Source organism: Myiozetetes cayanensis, unplaced genomic scaffold (assembly GCF_022539395.1).
Source record: "Myiozetetes cayanensis isolate MyiCay16 unplaced genomic scaffold, myiCay2020 scf66, whole genome shotgun sequence".
Lineage (NCBI taxonomy): Eukaryota > Metazoa > Chordata > Aves > Passeriformes > Tyrannidae > Myiozetetes > Myiozetetes cayanensis.
This window is the reverse complement of record NW_026087920.1, coordinates 72,023-86,794: the sequence shown is the minus strand read 5'-3', so window position 1 is coordinate 86,794 and position 14,772 is coordinate 72,023. Positions and strand designations below refer to the sequence as shown.

The window sequence follows — 14,772 nt, the reverse complement described above, 5'->3', positions numbered from 1 at the left end:
CGCAGGGGGCACTGCAGAACTGCCTGGACATGTGGAGACAGAATGATCAAAGATAAGGGAGAAATGGGAAAAGGGAAGGGAGAGGGTGAGGAATGAGGGAGATGGGAGAAGCGGGAGAGGGAGGAGAGAGCAGAGGAGAGAGGAGCGCAGGGTCCAGGGGCCCTGGTGTTGGGGGGTCCCAGCCAGCCCCACGCCAGCCCCATGGTGGCCCTGGGCATGTGGGTACATTGCACCCTGTGCCCAAGATCTGCAGCTGGGGTTCAGGGGAGCCCCCCGACTCCAGGGTGGTCCCTCCAGCCCCCCTCTTGCTGCTGCCCCAGTGCCAGCGCTGCTGGTGAGGGTGAGACCCACTGCCAGCCCCACAGCCCCCTGCTCTTCTCTGTCCCCCCACCTGCCACTGCCCCTCTCCCACAGGACCCCCCAGGGACCCTGGCACTGTTCCCCCCCAATGCCACGTTCACTCCACAGAAGCCTGGGGGGGCTGCAGGGGCACCCAGACCCCTCGGGACCTCCCCCCACATCACCACAGAAACTCCCTGCTGGGGTCCCTGTGTCCCTGATGGCCTCACTGGGGAGCAGAGACAGCGGGGTCTGCGAGAGGTTGGGGGGCTCTGGAAGAGACCCCCCCCTCCCTGCCTTAACAGCCCATAGGCCTGAGGGGGGGAGGGAAGGGAAGGTGGGGGGGAATGAATGGGGGAAGGGGTGAAAAATAGAAAATATTGAAGGAAAAAGATAAAAAGGGTTGGGGGGGGGGAGAGGGGAAAGGGAGGAAAAACCTTGGGAGGAGATTTAAGAACCGATAAGTGAACAAAGAGCCGGTATTGAAATAGATCTGAGGCCGCCGGCGCCCGGTGCGGGGTTGGGGGGGTTCAAAGGCAGCGGCTGCGGGGGGTGGGGGCTGTGCCGAGGCTGGTGATGATGGAGGAGGGGGTGAGGGGCGACCTGCTCTGCTGAGCCACTAGCCAGGGGGGTCCAGGACCTGCCCCGGGGCCCCTCACACCTGCCTGGCATGCGGCAAGGCCGGGGCGATGGACATGAGGGTTCGATGCCCTGAGGGTTCAGTGCCACAAGTGAGGCCCAGCACGAGCCCCCTACCAGCACAGCACGAGCCCCCCGGGGCAGCCACGACCCCCTGCCCACCCATCCTGCCCTCTGCTTCCCACTGCTGCCCTTGGGGTGAGGGGGCTTCCCAACGCAGCCCCCTGCCCACAGCCCCTGCTGCTGCCCTGACCACCTGTGCAGACACACAGGACAGGATGGTCCCGCACTCCTGCCCGCCCCACGGGGGGACACGGACGGGGGGGCACACGGGGGGCACGAGGGGGCACACGGGAAGGACACATACACTGGAAAAGGATGAGGGAGATACAGGGGTGGACCCACGGGTGGGGATAAACGGGGGGCACAGGGTGGGACGTGGGAGAGAGGGGCACACACAGGGGGACAGGGTGGGACGTGGGAGAGAGAGAGAGACACACGGGGGGACGTGGGGGGGACACGCGGGGGGCTCTCGGGGATGCGCGTTCTCGAGAGCGGTGTCTCCACCTGGTGGCGGCTTCTGGTACTGCGCGCGCCGCCGGTGCCCGGTGACAGTTCCGGTGCCCGGTGACAGTCCTGGTGCCTGGCGACAGTCCCGGTGCCCGGTGACAGTCCCGGTCCGGTGCCCGGTGACAGTCCTGGTGCCCGGTGACAGTTCCGGTGCCCGGTGACAGTCCCGGTGCCCAGTGACAGTCCTGGCGCTCAGTGCCCGTGCTCGGACCACCCTATGCCCCCTCCCCCTGACCTCCCCCTGTGCCACACGATGGAATAAAAGGTCCTGGTGGGAACCTCCTCCCCTACAGCACCTCCCTGTGACCCCCTCCCCGTGACCACTCGACCCCCTCCCTCAATGCTCCCCCTCCCGACCCTCCTCCTCCTCGCCGCCCATAACCCCCGAGCCCCCTCCTCACTCCCCAGGGCCAGAACTGGCACCACTGGGCTTTGAGGACATCATGGCCACGACACCCCCCCGTGCCCTGGCTCCCCCAAAGCTGCCTCCCACTCCTCCTCCCGCCCAGCCCTCCCCAACCATCAGCCTGCGCTTCAGTTTTTAAAAATTTTATTTATAACAATATCTGTTTTGTTTAGTTGTAAAGTAATCCAGCAAAAATTATTAAAACATTTCCCCCCAGTAAAAGGATGGGGTCCCTCCCCGCCCCCCCCCATGCGTTTATTTATTTCTACTATAAAAGCTAGGTCATCTCCAGGGGGGTTTTGTGGTCTTTTTTTTTCCTCTTTTTCCTGTTAAAAAATGTGCATGTGGGAGAGTGGGCCAGGGGCAGGCGAGAGGCCGGAGTGGGGGCCATGGGGCTGGGACCCCCCCCACCACAGCGGGGCTGGGGGCTTCGTCCTGGCCCCTGTAACAGTCGGGCAGAGAACGGGGGAGAGGGAGGGGGTAACGGGTAGGGGAAAGGTGGGGAAGGAGGAGGGGGAACAGGGAAGGAAAGAGGGAGGGAAGGAGGAGGGAGGGAAGGGAATGGGGAGCCAAGGGCGGGTCGCAGAGGCCGAGCTGCAGGAGAAGGGGGAACCCGGGGAGCAGCAGATTGGGGGGAAGGAAACGGGGTCCCCAGAGAGGGAGCTGCCGGGGCTGGGGGCTGGGAGAGCGTGTGGCCCCTGCTCTGCCGCCCCCCTCGAGCCCCCCCATAGCAGTGACCCCGCGTGTCCCATCAGCCCCGGCCCCGGGGTGTTCACCCCCATACCCCGACATGCCAGCCTGTCCCGGGGGTGGGAGGGGGCAGAAAGGGGAGGAGAGGGGAGGGAGGGGAGGGGAGGGGAGAGTGGGGGCCCAATGTAAAGAGATTTAAAATAAACCAAAGCCGGGTCTGGCAATGAAGACGCCGAGGCCTGGGACCGGGGAATATACAGGTAATAATACTGCTCACATAGAAAAGTAATAATCCTTCATTTGTACATTTATACAGCGGCTCGTGGCCCCTCCGGCCCCCCGCCCGCCCCTGTGGCGGGGGCTGTGCTGGGCCCGCAGCCCCTCGCCCCCCGGCCGGCCCCTATGCCAGGGGGTCCGCCAGGTCATCGTCCCCAGCGCCAGCAGCTCCCGCTTCTCGTCCGTGCTGGCCAGGGAGTTGCGGCTGTTGTGGGCGCCCATGTAGAGCGTGGCATACACGGGGTTGGTGAAGTTGGTGGGCTGTGGAGAGGGGGAGCGGGTGGGAGTGGGCATGGACACCTCCCCCTGCCCAGAACTGCCGCCCCCAGGGGTGCCCCTGTGAGAGCCCCCACCAGCCATGACCTCCTCCAGGTCCCCGCTGGGCCTGTGGTGCTGCTGTCCCTCCCCCCACAGCCTCCAGCCCCAAAGCCTTCGAGACCCCTCAGAGACACCACCCCCCCAGGCCCAAAGCCTTGTGATCCCTCAGAATCCCCCCAGCCCCAAAGCTTTTTCAACCCCTCAGAGCCCCCCTGCACAGAGGGTCCTGACTGCCACAGCAACGTGTCCCCCCTCCCAGCACCCCCCACCTCACGCTGGAGCCCGAGCAGCCGACAGCCCCTCACCTTGTCGGGGTCCAGGGCGAAGTCGGCGTCCAGCAGCTCCCCCACGTCGTCGTCGGGCTCCCCCTCGTACATCTTGTAGGTGGGATTCCCGATCTCCACGTTCATGGCACCGTTGGTCATCCGCTGGTGCTGGAAGCCCTTGGCACTGGGCGTGGGGACACAGAGGGTCAGTGCCAGTGACACCCCCGCAGCTGTGCTGCGCCCTCGAGGCTTTCACAGCTGGCACCGAGGGCTCCTGCCCCGCCCCGACTCACCCTTTAATTCTCCACTTGTACCAGACAAAAGCCACCACGGTGAGGAGGATGAGGAGCAGCAGAATGGGGATGACGATGGAGGCTGTTCCTGCGGGAGGAAGGGATGGGAACAGTCAGAGCCTGGGGGGGGGGGTCAGTGCTCACACCCCACACCCCTGGTCCAGCCGCCTGGGCTGGCCCTGTCCCCCCTCCACCACAAAAAGGGGTTCAGGAGTTGCACAGGAGCACTGGATCCCCGAAAACAACACGGCCCTGCCCCCCCACACTGTGGTGTGGTGTGGGGTGGTGTGGGGTGGGGCAGGGGGGTCACGGCACTGCCCCCACTTACGGCTGCTCTGCTGCTCGCTGACGATGAAGTCCTCGCAGCGCGTCCCCGTCATCCCCACGGGACACCTGGGAGCGCAGGGAGAGCACTGGGATTAGCGGGGCAGGGGCATGCAGGGAGGGAGGGAGAGGTGGGCACAGACCTGGGGTCAGGGTGGGGTGGGGGGCACACAGAGCGGGGTGTGTCAGTCACGTCTTGGGGGGCAAACGGCCCCCTGTCCCCCTGGCATCCCCAAGCTCCCCAGGCTCTTACAGGCACTCCGGCAGCTGCGTCTTGTCCCCGATGGAGCAGGTCCCGCCGTGCAGGCAGAAGTTGTCACAGGTCAGGCAGCTCGGTGCTATCTTCCCGTCTGGGCAGCTGTGGGGCACAGAGGATCAGCCCCATGGGTACCCCCGGCTGCCCAGTATCCCCCCAGCTCAGCCCCCCCAGGACTTGGCTGTTGGCTCATCCCACCAGCACAGCTCACGGCTGCTGGGACACCTGGATGGGCCACCTCCTGCCAGGACCCTCAGGTCCCTGGGATTTATCTGCCCTGAATTACCAACCCAGCTGTGGCCAATCCCCATCAATCCAGCCACAGGGAGACAGGTTTTTTCAGGGGTCTCTGTGCCCACCGCCCCTCTCCCTCCCTCCAGGTCGATGATTCCCAGCACCTACATGCAGGAGACCTCCCCACTCTGCTTGTTGATGCTGCACTTGCCCTCCTGGCACCGGGAGCACTTGTTCTCCTGGCACTGGGCGCCCTCGAATTGAGGGGGGCAGCGGCACTGCTTGGCACCACTGGCCGTCATCTGGCACACGCCGTCGTTCTCGCAGTAGTCGAAGCACTGCCCTGTGGGGGACGGGGAGGGTCAGGGTGGGCAGCCCCTTGGGGTCCCCAAGCACCCCCAGGGGAGGGGCCCCCCTCCTCTCACCCCGCCCTGTTCCCATCCCTGCCCCGTGGCACGGCGGTGGCACTCACGGTACTGGCAGCGGTCCCCGATGAAGGTGGGCAGGCAGCGGCAGGTGGGCTGGTTGCCCTGGTTCACGGTGCAGCTGCCGTTGTGCTGGCAGTAGTCCGTGCACACCTGCTGGTTGCACCGGGGCCCGGTGAAGCCGGTGGGGCAGCGGCAGGTCGGCATCCCTGGGGGATGGATGGGTGAGAGCTGTTAGCCCCCTGCCCACCTGTCCATCTCTCCATCCATCCATCCATCCATCCATCCCTCCATCCATCCATCCATCCATCCATCCATCCCCCATCCATCCCCCACCTGCCCTCCCGGGACCGCCCGGCTCACCCGAGGGGGACGCGGCGCAGGTGCCCCCGTTCTGGCAGTAGTCCCAGCACTGGTCGATCTGGCACTTGTCCCCGTTGTAGCGCGGCTGGCAGCGGCACTTGGCCTGTTTGCGGGCGTTGAGGAAGCAGCTGCCGCCGTTCAGGCACACCAGGTCACACGTGTCGGTGGTGGGCACTGGGAGGGAGGGACGGAGGCGATGGAGGTGAGCGGGACCGCCCTGGCAGGACCCCACCCCCCTTCTCGTCCTCTTCCTCCTCCTCTGGTGTCACCTACCGACCGGGGAGACGGTGGGCGAGGGAATGACCACGCAGGTGCCGTTGTCCAGGCGTTTGCCGTTGGGGCAGGTGCAGACGGGCCCGCTGGGGCTCAGCAGGCAGAGCCACTCGCACTTCTTGCGGTCACAAGGGTTGGTCACTGCAGGCGGGGAGGGGACGGGGTGGTGAGGACAGTGGGGGGGGGGCAGCACGGTGACCCACAGCCCTCCTTGCTCCCCAACACCTTTAGGACACCCCCAAAGCCCTCAATGCCCCGGGGTCACCAGCTGACTGCGCCCCACTGCAGTTGGCCTCCCACAGCCCACCCCACAAACCCCCCCTGCTCTGCCCACCCAGACAACCCCACTTTGGGCACAGACCTGCGGGGTTGAGTCCTCTCTTCCCAAGCGCTGCCAGCACTCCCCTCACCCCCCAGCACCTCCCTGCAGGGATCAGGCCCTGGCAGCCCCCTCCCACCCTGGGGGCAGGGTGGGGGTCTTGGGCTCGCACGCACCCTCAGGCTGCTTGTACTGGTGGTAGAGCACGACGTCGGTGGCGTGGTTGAGGCCGGACGTCAGGTTGGTGACAGCCTTGTGCCCGAACTTGTGGATCTTGAAGATGCGGTTGTTGATGTAGGTGACGCCGTAGATGTAGTCCTCGAAGATGTCGATGCTGAACGGGTGGCTCAGCCCTGGGGAAGCCAAGGGGGGATGTGAGGAGGCAGGAATTTAGGGCGGACGCTGGGCTGGGGACCCCCAGGGGGCTCGGGAACCGCTTACCCTTCTTGTTGTCGATGGCCACGACGGGGTCGGTGCCATTGAGCCGGATGCTGCCAATGACGGAGAGCTTGGCATCAGCCCAGTACAGTCGCTCATTGTGGTAGTCCACGGCCAGGCCTGAGGAGACACAGCCCTCAGTGAGCCCTCAGCCCACCCTGAGCCCCTCCTGACAGAGTGACCTGCAGAGCAGCCCCCCTGCCACCCCTGCACCCTCCCGGCGTGGGGCTCCGAGCCCCCAACAAAAAAACCCCCATCAAGGCTTTTGCTCCCCTTGTGCCCCTCTTGTTAGTTGTCTCAGCTCACCTGTTGGCCACTGGATGTTGTCCTGCACCAGGGTCTCACGCAGCGTCCCGTCCATGGCAGCCGTCTCGATCTTGGGGTGATTGCCCCAGTCTGACCAGTACATCGTCCTGGAAGGACACAGGCAGGTCATTCCCATGGGAATGGGACAGCCTGATGACCCATTGGAGCAGAAACCCTCCCATGCTGTCCCAGAGTCCCCAGGCAACTCTGGGTCTACTTCAGGTGACACACAGGGTGACACCGGGGCATCGGGAGCTGCCACCACGCGTGGGCTTGTGGTGAGGGGAGCGGGCTGGGCAGGGGAAGGAAGGACGGGCTCGAGGCTCTCACCCCCTCAGCGGGTCAACCACGATGGCGTGGGGCTCATCGATCATCCCCGAGATCAGCGTCTTGCGGTTCTCGCCCTTCATCTGCGCCACCTCGATGACGTCCCGCCCCGAGTCCGTCCAGTAGATGTTCCCGGCCACCCAGTCGATGGCGATGCCCCGCGGCATCTTCAGCCCCGAGATCTGCGTGGGGCAGAGAGCGGGGAGAGGTGAGGGGGGAGGACACCCCCAGCCCGTCCCCCCCGGCAGAGCTCACTCACGTTCAGGTGGGTGACGCCGCCGTCGATCTGGCGCCGGTTGCGGTTGGAGGCGGTGGAGGCGGAGGAGGAGGCGGGCAGCTCCCGGTACGAGATCCTGCCCGTGTGCCAGTTGGTCCAGTAGATCTTGTTGCCCTTGACGTAGATGTCCATGGCGTCGATGCGCACGTTCTCGTCGCCCTGGAAGGCCGGCTCGTAGGCCGAGTTGGGGTTGAAGGGGTACATGCTCCGGATCTTGTTGTCATCAGCGATGTAGAGGATCTGGTGCTCAGAGCCTGCAGAGGAGGAGGAGGAGGAGGAAGAGAGGTTGGCATGGGCTGGACTGGGAGTAGAGACTCAGCCAGGAGTGGGGGCTCAGCCCAGCTCCCCAGTGGGACAGGATGGGGGTCACTTGGGGGGCCCTCAGCCAGGGACAGACAGACAGCACTGGTGGTGCCAGAAGTGTGGGCAGAGGTGCAGGGGGATGGAGGGAAGAGCAAAGGGGTCCTGTGGGAGGCCCTGGGCACACGGGGGATCCTGGGCACACGGTGTGGGGCCTGTGCCCTCCTGACCTTCCGCCTTGCACATGTGGTCCGTCTTCATGAAGTTCTTGGCGCAGCTGCAGACGTGGGAGCCCTTGGTGTTGTTGCAGAGTTGGGAGCAGGTCCCGAAGCGCAGGCACTCGTTGATGTCTGGGCAGTGGGAGACGGGATCAGGGGGAGACCCAGAAGGTGCCCCTGCAGACCTCTGTGCCCCAACACACCATTCCTGCTGCCCCAGCCCCTCCCTCCATCGCTGTGAAATGCCATCTCACCGGCAAAAGCCAACCACAAACCCAGCGGTCCGACCCCGAGCCCTGCCCAGTAGGAAGTACCTTGGCAGGAGTTCTTGTCGGGTACCTTCTGGAATCCTCTGCGGCAGGTGCAGTACGAGACAGAGTGGGACTGGACACACTGGGCCTCGTCCCCACACATGGTGGCGTTGGTCTTGCAGTCGTACGACTTGTGCTCTGCGGCGGGACGTGCCATCACACGCGTGTCACAGCGGCTGCCCCAGCGCCCACCCCGGCCCCACACCCACCATGGGAGCAGGATGTCTCATCGGAGCCGTCTCCGCAGTCGTCGAAGAAGTTGCAGCGGAGGTTGGCGCTGATGCACTTCTTGTTCCCGCACAGGAACTCGTTCTTCTCTTGGCTGCAGCTCTTGGGCTTGGCCGTGGGTGACTCTGCGGGAGAGGGGCAGCGGCTGTGACCCCCGTGTCCCTGGGCACCATCCCCATGGGACCCTCCGGCTGCCAAAAGCACGGGCAGGGAGTGGGCAGGGACTCGAGGAGCTGCACCCACACCCTGGTTTTGGGAGCGAGGAGTGGGCAAAGCCAACCCCACCACCTGGGCTGAATCCCGGGCTCTGGGAGGACCATCCCGAGGGCCACAGTGAGCTGGTGACCTGCCACCCTGGCCACGTGGGTGCAGGGCTGTGCCCACGGGCAGCCCCACTCACCGCAGTCCTTCTCATCCGTGTTGTCTCCACAGTTGTCAATCCCGTCGCACTGTCGACCGATCCACAGACACACCCGGTCGTTCTTGCAGCGGAACGGTCTGTTGGGGGGACACTGGAATTTCACTGCACCAGCAAACAGAAACAAACGGTGACGGTGAAAGGAGACGCCATAGCCAGGCTGTCACACTTGTCACGAGCTGCTGCTCGGCCTCTGCCCGCTCTCTGGGGAGGGCTGTCCCACGCGGGCGGGCGGGCTCCGGAGGCTGAAGCAAAGAGACTGAAGCAAAGACAATTGCCCGGCTGCTGGGAGCCCTCTCCTCGCCCAGCCCCGGCCCCCCCAGCCCCCTCCCCACCACCAGCCCCTCTCCCCACTCAGCCCCTCTGTGACTCCACTCCCTCACAGGGGCAACCTCCTTCCCCTCAGCCCACCAGGGACCCCTGAGAGGAGCTGCCATAGGTCCCCCCACTCCCCCCGGTCCCCCAGTGGTGCCCGAGTCCTGGGACTGCCCCCATCCCCGGGGCACGGGGGGTGCTCGGGGCAGAGGCACCGCGGCATCACTCACAGCACTCCTCGGGATTCTCATCCGAGTTGTCCCCACAGTCGTCCTCCCCGTCGCACTTCCAGGCCAGGGGTTTGCACAGGGTGTTGTTGCACTGGAACTCGTCCAGGGGACACGTGCGAACTGCGGCAGCGCGGGGCAGGAGGGGACACAGGAGGGGACACAGGAGGGGACACGTCAGCCCCTGCCAAAACCCCAGCCTGGGGCCGCAATTCCGATTTCCCCCACGGCTGGGGGGAGTCTCCAGGGCTGGGGGGTTCCCAGGGCTCGGATCTGTGTCCGTGTGTGCCCAGGGGCCGGGCAGAGCAGAGGGGTGGGGGGCACACACACAGAGGAGTGGGGACAGAGGTGACACGAGGGCAGGGAGGGGGGGCAGGACCCGCCCCGGGGGACCCCGCGGCGCTGCCGTTACCGCCGGTGCCGCAGTTCTCCTCGTCCGTGCCGTCCATGCAGTCGGCGTCGGCGTCGCAGCGCCAGCGCATGGGGATGCAGTGCCCGTTCTTGCACTGGAACTGGTCGAACTCGCAGCGGGGGGTGCAGTCTTTCTGCAGGGGACGGCCCAGGGACGTGGTCAGAGGGGACGGGGTGGCCGTGACAGCCCCACCCGCCCCATCCCCACACCCGGGGTCAGCTCTGAGCCCCAGGACAGAGGCAGAGGGGGGACATGTGCAGGGTTCTGAGCCCCAGGACAGAGGTAGATGGGGGACATGTGCCCCCTCCCAGGCGTGGGCAGGGTGGAAGGGCCGTACCTCGTCGGAGCCGTCGGCACAGTCGTGGTCCCCATCGCATTTCCACCTGCCCGCGATGCAGCGTCCGTTGGCACACGAGAACTCGCTCTCGGAGCAGGGCCGGGGTGCTGGGGACAGAGAACAGGGTGTCCCCTGAGCCTGGGGACAGCCAGGGCAGGGGGCAGGGGCAGGGGGTCTCCCTGGCCAACAGCTGGGGGGCACAGGCTGACACAGACACGTGGCCAGTGGCACTGGGGACACGGGGGGTGCAAGCAGAGCTGGAGGAGCTGCCAGAGAAGGGCATGGCTGGTACCACCTCCCAGTCCCCTTCCCACCTCACTCCAGCTCCCTGCAGGGGGTTCAGGGGGCACTGGTTGTCTTGGGACCCTTCCCCTCCTCACGGCCCCAGGGCTTTGGGGCACACAGACCCTCTGGCCATGGAGCAGGACTGTGGGGGCAGAGGGGGGTAGGGGGTGTCCAGTTGGAGCACAGGGGTCACAGTGGGGATGGGTTTTGGAGGTAAAAGTCTGAGCCATGCACGGGTCCTGCAGAGCAGCAGGGTCAGGCCCTCCCCGGCTGCAGCTCCGAGGAGGGAGATGCTGGTGCTGATGCTCAGAAAATCCACCTGGGTTGTCCAGTCCCAACCCCTCTGCCCTCACCTGGAAATTATTGCCTTTATTGATTTTAGAGAGACTGTACATGGAATTAAAAGATTTTGGCAGGAACCTACCTCTGAGCGCCCCATAACGACAGTGTGAAAATGGAGAAAAACATAAGATGAAGTGAAATGGCACAAACTCAAAAACACGACGGGAAATCAACAGAAAAGAAAACAAAAGTGGCACCCTAAAGAGCTGCAGGGAGACAGAGGGACCCGGTGGGCACTGCAGGGTGGGAGAGGGTCTGGCAGCAGCCCCCGGTGCCATCCCAGAGCAGCCTGGGCCCCTCCAGGTGCTGCAGGGTGGGAGAGGGTCTGGAGAGCCCCTCGTGCTGTCCCACAACAGCCTGGTGCTGTGGGGTGGGAAAGGGTCCAGCAGCAGACCCTGGTGCCATCCCATGGGCAGCCTGGGACCCTCCAGAGGGATAGGGCTGTGCTCCCACCCACAGCAGAGTCCCGGGAACTGTCTCATCCATGAGAACACACACTCCTCTGCTGCTGAGGGGGTGGTTGGGAACACTGAGGGGCAGCACTGACTCTGCCCCGACCCTGGGGATCAGCCACCTCCCCATTCACTGGCCCAGGCTCAGGACTGTGACCTGGGTCCCTCCCAATGGCTCCGTGTGTCCCCACTGCCGTCCCAGGTGCCGCTCCGGTGCCGGCAGGACGAGGTGTCTATGGGTGGCCATGGCCTCACTGGGTCCCTGTGCTGCTGCTGGGAGGGTGTTGGGGTCACCCCCTCCCCATCACCCGTCACCCCTGGGGTGTCTCCTCAGCACAGCCCCCCCTCTGCAGGGCCAGGAGGATTTCCAGACTGCTGGAGTCAGGGGTGTCCTGGCTGGGGGACACGGCAGCTCCCCGGGCTGCCAGCCTGACACTCCCCCCATCGCTGCGACCACAGGCAGCAGGAGAGGGTCTGAGGAGGGCCCAAACCTCTCCCCTCCCCACTGCTCCACTCCTGGTTCAGCAGAGGCTGGGAGGCGGCACGTACTGCAGCTCTCCTCGTCCGAGTTGTCCCCGCAGTCGTTGTCGTAGTCGCACTGCCAGCGGCCCGGCACGCAGCGGTTGTTCTTGCAGCGGAACTGGTAGGGCTCACACGTGCGCTCGTCTGGGAGGGACAGGGACAGCACAGGGGATGGGGTCAGCACTTCCCCAAACAACCCAGGCACCCCAGAGGGGACAGCCAGCGCCAGGCCAGCCTGCCCGCGGGGAACGGGGGGCTCGAGGTGGCACAGGCTCGTCCCCCCCACCAGCCCCTGCTCACCGCATTCCTCCTTGGGCTCGTCAGATCCGTCCCCACAGTCGTCCTCCCCATCGCACTTCCAGCGCGCCGGGATGCACCGGCCCGAGTCCTTGCAGCGGAACTCGTCCACACCACAGGTCATCTGGGCTGCAGGGGACAAAGTGACAGGAGGGTCAGCACAGGCACGTTTCATTCTCCATGGGGTTGATGAACAGCCTGGAGCTGGCTGAGCGCTCCTGCCTGGAATGGGGGGGTGAGAACCCTGCTTCCAAGCAGTTCTCCAGGGAGAAGTCAGGGAGAGGAGGATCCAGGCAGGACAGACCCAGGCAGAGCCACCACCACCATCACCCACCACCCACAGGGACCGAGCAGGGACCCACAGACACACAGAGGGGACCAGCAGTGGGGAGCCCCCATTTCTGGCGTGGCCAGACCCCCTCCCCACAAGGGCCCTTCCCTTACTGCAGTTGGCAGGTTCATCAGAGCCATCCACGCAGTCGTTGTCGCGGTCGCAGACCCAGACCCGGGGGATGCAGCGCTTGGTGATGGCACACTGGAACTGGTTGGGAGCACAGGTCACCTCCGCTGCAGCAGGGAGAAGGGGTGTCAGGAGGGGCGGAGGGGGGGCTGCCAGTCCCTGCCTCCCCCCCAGAAACCACCTGCAGGGCTGCAGGATGCTCAGGGGATCACAAGGGTCTGGCCCTTGGTGTGGGAGAGGGGAGCAGAGCCCCGTGGTGGCCCCAGAAGATTCCCAATTATGGGATACAGGGCAGAGGCCACAGATCCCTCAGCCAGGCAACAGGCTCAGCCCAAATCCAGGACAAATACTGAACAGGCCACTTTAAGGGATTTAAGGATTTCCACTAGGAAAGAGGAGTGTCTGTAAGGCAGTGGGGTGATGTGGACAGAAGCTCTGCACTGAGCAGGGTTACAGGGAAAGCCCCAGTACACCCCAGAGCAGACAAACACCCCAAGACAGGGATCTGAGCCCCTCAGCCCAGCCCACAGTCACTCCCACCCACCATCCCAAGCACCCCCACTCACGACAGTCCTTCTCATCCTCCCCGTCCCCGCAGTTGTCCTGCCCGTTGCAGCGGAAGATGCCGGGGATGCAGCGGTTGGTGTTGGTGCACTTGAACTGGCTGGGCAGGCAGACGTGGATGTCTGGGGGGAGATGACACAGTCAGGGGGTGACAGTGCTGGGGGGGAGTCTGGGGGTCACGAGGGGACACGGGAACCTACCGCAGTTGGCTTCGTCCGAGTTGTCCTGGCAGTCGTTGTCCCCGTCGCAGATGAAGGCTGGGTTGGTGCAGATCCCTGTGGAGCACTGGAACTGTCCCGGCCTGCACTTGAACTCAGCTGTGGGGTGACACAGGGGGACAGGTTTGCTCTGGGGATTGTTTTTAGGTTGAACCTCAACCTGCTGCTTCCCCCTCAGGGGTCCTCAGCAGGGACCCAGCACCAGTCCCAGGCTCGGGTGCAGTGAAAGGGCGGCTCTGCTCCATGGGACAGTCCTGACACAGGGACAGGAGTGTCCCACTGCTCCCTGGGTCCCATTACTGGGGTGACCCTCCCCTCCACGGGGTTTTTCACACAGCCCAGGGGTGCTGGGGTGTCAGGAGCTGTGGTCACCCCCCGGCACTCACGGCAGTCCTCGGGTTCATCCGACCGGTCCCCGCAGTCATCCTCGGTGTCGCATTTCCACCAGAAAGGGATGCACTTGTCGTTCTTGCAGACAAACTGATGGAGAGAGGAACACGTGGGGTGGCTCAGGATGGGGAAGGAGGACCCCAAAGGCTTTGGTCCCCAGGGAGCTCAGCCAAGGGCACTGACCCCGTGCTGTCCTGTCCGAGGTGCCCCTTGGACACTCCATGTCCTGCCTTGAAGCAAAGCCTTAACCCTGTGCCCACCCCACCCAGCCCCTGGGCTTTGAGGGGGGACAGGCAAAACATTCCAGAGCTGGAGGGTCTCTGGCTCCCCTGGACACCCCCAAAGGTGAAGTGCCACAGGAGGGAGGTGTTGCCTGTGCCCACAGAAGACATCTGCACCCCAGCACCCCTGGGGAGACCACGCAAGAGGGACACGGAGACAGGCACAGGCAGGGGCAGGCAGGGACAGGCAGGTAGGGGGTTACCTGGCTGGCTGTGCAGTTGGAGACACAGGTTTTGCCATCGCTGCCCAGGTAGAAGTTGGTGGGACAGGCACACTTGTGCCCCCCACCTGGAGAGAGCAGGCAGAGGTTGCTGCAGCCCCGTTGTTGGTCTTGCAGGGGTGGTTGGGAACTGGGGAGAGCAGGCGGACAACAGCGAGTCAGACCACACTGGGGACCCTCAGGGTGATGTGAGAGCTGTGAGACCCTTGTCACCCCATTCCCGCTCCCCTGCCCAGCCCGGCATCCCTTTCCCAAGGTCATTCCCCAGTCCCAGCACCCCCGGCCCCGCTCACCGTCGGGCTGGCGGTAGGGGTGGTAGATGTGGATGTCCATGGGCCGGTGCAACGTGCTGATCAGCAGTGTCTTGTTGGCTCCCGTCGTCTTGTGGGCCCGGTTGATGGACTTGGTCTCCCAGTCGGTCCAGTAGATGAAATCCTCGAAGAGGGTGAGCGCGAAGATGTGCGGGATGTCCTGGCTCAGCACTGCGAGGGGAGCGGGCGGTCAGTGAGGGTCCCCCTCCCGCAGGGAACCCGCCCCTTCCCTGGGCACAGAGGAGTGGCTGGAGCTGGGGACCATCCCCAGCAGCCTTGGCTGCCACTGCCACTCCTGATGCCCATCCTGGAGCCCCCCAGGCC

General features: G+C 64.9%; 1 protein-coding gene across 1 annotated transcript in view; it reads right to left on the bottom strand.

Annotated features, from left to right (window-relative positions):
• Positions 1-2,081: 2,081 nt before the first annotated feature.
• Positions 2,082-14,772, bottom strand: part of LRP1 (LDL receptor related protein 1) — a 69,986-nt gene continuing 57,295 nt past the window's right edge. Inside the window, 31 exon segments of the mRNA XM_050337450.1 lie at positions 2,082-3,073; positions 3,076-3,181; positions 3,544-3,688; positions 3,798-3,885; positions 4,126-4,190; positions 4,375-4,479; positions 4,780-4,954; positions 5,084-5,245; positions 5,400-5,573; positions 5,673-5,813; positions 6,168-6,344; positions 6,433-6,549; positions 6,736-6,842; positions 7,066-7,244; positions 7,322-7,593; positions 7,870-7,989; positions 8,172-8,306; positions 8,378-8,521; positions 8,797-8,919; positions 9,360-9,479; positions 9,769-9,901; positions 10,106-10,212; positions 11,734-11,850; positions 12,007-12,132; positions 12,448-12,570; positions 13,030-13,149; positions 13,228-13,344; positions 13,632-13,725; positions 14,120-14,238; positions 14,241-14,267; positions 14,431-14,619. Of these exon segments, the coding sequence (XP_050193407.1) occupies positions 3,045-3,073; positions 3,076-3,181; positions 3,544-3,688; positions 3,798-3,885; positions 4,126-4,190; positions 4,375-4,479; positions 4,780-4,954; positions 5,084-5,245; positions 5,400-5,573; positions 5,673-5,813; positions 6,168-6,344; positions 6,433-6,549; positions 6,736-6,842; positions 7,066-7,244; positions 7,322-7,593; positions 7,870-7,989; positions 8,172-8,306; positions 8,378-8,521; positions 8,797-8,919; positions 9,360-9,479; positions 9,769-9,901; positions 10,106-10,212; positions 11,734-11,850; positions 12,007-12,132; positions 12,448-12,570; positions 13,030-13,149; positions 13,228-13,344; positions 13,632-13,725; positions 14,120-14,238; positions 14,241-14,267; positions 14,431-14,619 (3,956 nt within the window). The 3' untranslated portion in view covers positions 2,082-3,044.